At 47.3% G+C, this 6,000-nt stretch overlaps 1 protein-coding gene across 2 annotated transcripts in view; it reads right to left on the bottom strand.

Annotated features, from left to right (window-relative positions):
• Positions 1-1,002: 1,002 nt before the first annotated feature.
• WBP1L (WW domain binding protein 1 like) overlaps positions 1,003-6,000 on the bottom strand; it is a 52,338-nt gene continuing 47,340 nt past the window's right edge. For both annotated transcript variants that reach the window (XM_072621223.1, XM_072621231.1), the window contains exons 3-4: positions 4,845-5,006; positions 1,003-3,473 (exon numbers count right to left, since the gene is read on the bottom strand). In XM_072621223.1, coding sequence (XP_072477324.1) covers positions 2,704-3,473; positions 4,845-5,006 — 932 coding nt within the window. In that variant the 3' untranslated portion in view covers positions 1,003-2,703. The remainder of the gene's footprint in view (positions 3,474-4,844; positions 5,007-6,000) is intronic.

Here is a 6,000-nt window from a genome sequence, read left to right as displayed (position 1 = left end):
TTCCTTCTTCCCTCCCAGCTCCCACTCTATCATCAACCAGCTCACCCTTCAGGATGGTCATGGCTCTGAAACCTTGACCATAATCTGGTCACTGTTGATTAATCAGGCCCAGTTTCACCATTCAATTTTTTTTTCCTTACATCTCCAGGTAGGTGACATCAACTGTAAACTCTTGTTCTAGCTCCCTACTCCAATCTGAGGAGAAAAACCCAAGGAGATCACAGTGCATCCCAATGTCCTGTTTGATTGAAACAGGATTCACTTTGGTAAAACTTGCTTGCTGTTCAGACATTTTAGTGAGTTATTTTGGGGAAAAAAAGATGAAAAGGCAATCGAGGACCTGTCATGGCTCTTTCATCTATACACTTGCTCAACTGTGATTAAGCCTCATCCAAGGGTGACAGGAGCTCCACACGGGATTCTGCCAACTCTCCTGGCAGTTCCAGGTAAAGTCAGATGTCTGGGCAACAACCAGGCCAAGCTTGCTACTGACAATCCAATTTCGACTTCAGTTCGTGACTCAAGGCCTGCTTTCTGTCCCTCATAGTCATCAGCACCACACAGTGGGGCCTGTGAGTCGAGGACCAAGAGCAGCAGGGGAAGCACAGAGGGTGATGGGAGCTTGGCAAACAATGCTCATGCAGACACATCTAGAGCAGGATTCCACTTACTGGAAACAGAACACAGACTTCCGGGGTTTAATGCAGTGATGTGCAAATTGCAACCGTGGGTAGAGTAAAACCTCTACATTCAGCAAAGTTTCTCTGGCAAAAACAGCGGGCTGCCATTGAGGACTCTGCTGAACACCCCCAGGCATACAAGAACTGCCTAGGGCTTTTGCTCAGTAAACAGATAAATGCTTAAAGTAAGTTCCCTTGGGAGAGCCAAAATTTGCTCCAAACATTTTGGTTAAGATGCGCACAATGGCTGCTTCAAAGTATATTCACAGAAACACGGGCTTTTGGTACCCGTGGCTCACACACAATGAGACAGACACACAGGTTATTCAAAAAGTCAGTGTATTTTGATTTTCACCTTGTTCAAGATGGATTTTGGTTTTATCAAATACAGTCAGGGGTGCTTGCTCACCCCCACAGCCTTCCCCCCTCCCCTTTCTTCTCATAATGTCAGTGATCTAATCTGAACATCCTTTGAGAGCTGGGGTGAAAAAAGGCAAACCCTTCTTCATATGGACAGGACTGGGTCAGGGAATGTTCATTTCAGTTTTTGGTTTACCTTATCTGCTCAGATGATTCTTAACAAAACTCTCTCAGTTTACCTGATGCCAAACTTCAGTAATAATGATCTGAGAGGGCAGTAGGGCCCCCCACTCATTGAGAGCCCAACTTCTCAGACCTGAGCGGGGGCACCTGGCCATACATTGGTGATGCTAGCAAAGTACCACCATTTAATAAAGAAAGAGGAGAAAAACAAACTCAAACAATTCAGTTATTTCTTCCAAGTGGTCAATACAAAAAAAATGGATCTTGGGATCCAAGGGAAAATACTGCCTAAGGAACAGGCTGAGGGTCTGGGGTTGACCCTTCCCAGGGGCCACTCAGACTGCTTTGTCCGTTTCTTCGGCATACCGGTGAAGTGTGAAGGCACAAAGGCCATGCACGGGCTGGGGGAAAGTGAAGAAGATGTGATTGGAGGGAGGGATACTAATCATCACCTTAGTAAGGCAAGGCCCTATGCTCCCTAGAACAGATGCATCCCCCTCCAGGCCACCACAGCACTCTCCACATGTAACAGTTTGCAGCCCCCTCCATGCTCTCTGCAATAATCCAAAAGTAACTTCTCCCTGCACCTTCCAATCTCCCTGATAGAACAGCTTCCCTCTAGCTTAGGTGCAGCCATGGTCCTCAGAAGCATGAACCAGAAAGGCCCTCTACCCAACCTACCCCTTATTAAAAACTAACTCTTCTGCTGCCCACTCAGGTACATTCATATTTTTTAGCTTAGTTTGTATGTGGTTCTTTGAAGAAAGAACACTAGCTGAACCCTTTCAAGCTAATCTAGTTTGAAAACAGCCAGAACCTCCTAGGAAAGAGGCTGCAACTTCTTGTCCCAAGAGGACATCTGACACTGATCATTCATTTAGGAAAGTTTGATCAGACAAATCCCACATACATCCCAGACAATTGCTTTCCCCATTCCACCCCCCAATAACAAGATTTTTACGAGAGTGATCAAATTCCAGCTCTGTAACTACTGAGAACCCAGGCCTATGGTCCACGGGAACCCAGGTCAGGGTTTTTTCTTTTTAATTTTCCCAGTGGTAGAACCCTGTTGCCTATTTACCTACTGGGATGTAATGGGTCTCTAAACCTAAATCAAAGAGCAGATACCATTCTACCCCAAGAACAAGGGCAGGGTCCCATCCTGACCCCTTGAACAAATTTTTCTAAGTGCACACCACCTGACATGGGCAGGCGGGTGAGATATGATTTAAAAAAGAAGCTCCAAAGGGAGGAAGAGGGGAAAATGGAGTAGGAAATAATACAGTGAGGGGAGCAACACCCTCTCCCTCCATCCACCCCCAACTTCTGCAGGAGAGAGGCAATCCTACCTCCAACTACATCGTGGGAAGGAAGGGCAGAAGTACAGACAGGAGAAAAAGCAGCAGTACTTTCTTTACGAACCTCTGGGCTCAGCTTCCCCTGCCCTCCCTCGTCACTTCTCTAAGGAGGCCAGCCTACTCTAGCTGGGAGAACTGTTGCTCTGGGAGTTAGGGGAGTCCTGCTCATTGATCGTGTTCAACAAGACACATGCCGGCTGGCGGGACAAGTGGTGGTGGCCGTGCTCTCGGGCTTGCTCCTCAGAAAGGTGGTAGAGCCCCTCTTCCTCATCTCCAGGGGGCCTCGCTTGGCAACTATCACAGAAGTCCAGGGAGCTGTCCAGGGCATCACCGAGGAGCCCGCTGAGTTCTTTGAGGTCGTCCTCATGGTGGTCTCGGTTGCAAACACATACCTCAATGCCAGAGTCTCCAGTGAAGCGTCGGTGCCGCCCAGGTGTCTTGTCTTTGCTATCAGGAAAGGCGCTGCTGTGCTCCAAGCTCTCAGAGCTGTAATCTTTCAGCAACTCCTCCTTACACTCTGAGTCCTTATCTAGGAAAGACCCTGGGTCACCCAGCTCCCCCAGACAGGCCCCAGAGCTGCCTGGCTCCATGTCTGAGGCTTTGGTAGCCTCTTGGTCCACCAGGAGTGTGGAAGGCTCAGGGTCTTCGGGGCTTGATCTGGTGCTATTCCTGCTGCTGCCAGGCACGGACAGTGGGCTGGTGTGTGCCTCCTGAAGGCTCCTGATGGGGTCAGGGCCTGAGGGGCTAGTGCAGACAGGGACCACTTGCTGTTGTTGCTGCTGCTGCTGCTGCTGCTGCTGCTGTAGCTGTAAGGCACTGTATGGTGGGGGAGGGGTTGGAGGTCGGTTCACCACTTCCTCATAAGGAGGTAGTAAATAGTTTGGCAAAAACCCTAAAACGGGGAGGCAGGGAGGAGAAATTACTGCATGGGCAATGGTTCCAGCACAGAGCTCAACACGCAAAGAGCATGTGTACCACTTCCCACCCCTAATTGATGTCTACAATACTCAGCTGTGTATGTGGCAGAGTGTGAGTGTGTGTGTAACAGAGTGTGAGAGTGTGTGTGTGTGTGTGTGTGTGTGTGTGTGTGTGTGTGTATGTGATAGGGGGAGAGAAGGGGAGGGAGGGAAGAGAAGGCTAAGGGCAATCTGGTACAGGGGGAGAAAACTGGAGATGAAGGGTGGGAAGAGATTTGGTTTTTCAAGGTCTTAAAGGTCCTGCCTGACACAGCTCTGGGGGACTGAGATGAGAATAAAGGAAATCCTTTTGTCCTTTCATTTGACCCCACCCTGCCCCAAATGTCCTGATGGTGATGAAGGAAGCATTCAGTAAGCACACAATACTAGTAGATCTAAATGGAGTCATTTCCATGTGGGCATCAGTCAGGTAATCCTCAACCAAGTTATGTTCTTGAGCCAAGACCCCTTTTAAGTCTGAAGTTTAACATAAGGCTCTCACACCACTCCCATTCTATTCTCTGCCCTGCCCCTAAATATAGCAGGAGACCAAGATCTGGGAAGATGTCAGGCACAGGGGACACAGGGCTCAGAAATTCAGACTGTTCCTTTCTCTCTGATGCTGAGAGAAATGGTTGGGGAAAAGATAACTATCTTTCCAGGATGGTATGGGCAAGAGCCTGAACTCGATGAGCTTTATCCAAACTTGAGATTCAAACAATTATCTTTCGCTTCTTTTTTTAAAGCACTGTAAGGTGGCTGGGAACAAGCTGGTCAGCCATCCTCATTCGCCACAGGAGAAGTCTTAGCTAAATTAGGTGCATCCTCTTAGAAAAGAGTCACCAAACTTCTTTGTTCGAGGAGGCTCAAATGCCAACTAGTCCACAATGTCCTGAACCCTGATTTACCCATGGAACAGGGGCCAGAGAGACACGAAGATCCTTAGGGTCAGAGCAGAAGGTCAGGCTGATACTGGACAAGATAGCTTTGCATTCTAAATTTCAGTTTACCCAAATCACGGTTCAGATGACCTCCTTCTCAGTGAAAATTGCCCCCAAAATGTGGTAAAGGAGTAGAGGTCTAATGAGAAACCACTCCTCAGCAGTACCAGTCACTGTTGGCTTTAGGATGGCCCTGGGATTTCTGAGAGCTGTGTCCGTGGGGAAGGAGCACTCCCCCCTCCCTGATGCAGACCCCTGCTGCTGTTGTGCATCGAGTCTTTCCCCACTCCCCCCACAATCCCACATCCTCTGAGCTGGGCTCCTGGAGACCCCAGGCGGTGATGGGAAATCGATCGGTGTACGTACTGAAATAAAATGGCAGCGTGGAGTAGTTATGGGCTTCCCGGTAGGCAATCAAGTTAATTTCATGTTGCCGCTGCTGTGCCTGCAGGCGATGCTTGGCCCGGCGGTGGTGGCAAACGCAGCAGCAGCTCAGGATGATTATAATAGTCCACACCAGCCAGAACCCTGGGAGCAAAGGTGGGAAAGAGAGAAAGAGGGAGAGAGGCAAACAGCCATGCACACAATGAATATTGGCAAGAGGTAGGCAACTTTCAAAACAACATATGTCAAAGCTACAAACCCCTTCTGGCAGAGAAAACAGAACCCAATATCATCCAGAGGAAAATTGACTCTGGAGCCCACCTGGTGAATCTACAGCCAGACTACAAAGACATACCTCATAAACTCTTGCCATGTTGATAAGAATAGCAGAGCAGTATAAAAAGCCCCATTAGCTTTGGGGGACCCAAAAAAAAAAAAACTGCCAGTCACTCCAAATAGTTTTTTGGATAAGGAGGACTGGCCAAGTTCACCACAGCCTCTGGAATAAGAGAAATTATGTTAAGCCAGCTCACTTACTATTCCCACCCTGGATACAATGCTTTGGAGCATTAAGTCCACGAGTAATTAATACAGGTCATGTTAATTCCGTAGCCTGTTACTTTATCAAGATGTTCTTTCCTTTTTTTTGGCGGGGGAGGGGTGAAGGGCAGAGTTGGGAAGGCTCTTAAGACTTCTCCAAACCTCATCCCTATTCTGAAATCTGAAGAAACCAAACCCACTCTTCAACAGCTGAAGTGGAGTGCCAGGTTTTCTAAATTTTTTGGTGTCAAGACTCCTTTAGCAGTCTGACAAAGCTATGGATCTCTTTTAAAATAATGTTTTAAATGCACAAAATATGTATGATTACAAAAGAAACCAATTATACTGCAATCGTTATCAAAATATAGATGTACCAAAAGTTTTGAGCTTTGATAGCTCAAAACTGCACTAAGAACAAAAAACAAATTCATAGATATCTGATATAGAGGATGTTCATTAAAAATAAAAAATAAAACCCAAAACCCACAACCCAGTTACCCTTTCAGATTCTTAGTTCCCTCTCAATTTAAGAACCACACCTAGCTATTCCAAAGTCTCCAAAAAACAAGAACTTTTCTTAATGCTGTACCTTACAGAA

The sequence above is a fragment of the Notamacropus eugenii genome, chromosome 1, assembly GCF_028372415.1.
Source record: "Notamacropus eugenii isolate mMacEug1 chromosome 1, mMacEug1.pri_v2, whole genome shotgun sequence".
Lineage (NCBI taxonomy): Eukaryota > Metazoa > Chordata > Mammalia > Diprotodontia > Macropodidae > Notamacropus > Notamacropus eugenii.
The sequence above is the reverse complement of the archived record's forward strand: the minus strand, read 5'-3'. Positions and strand labels throughout refer to the sequence as shown.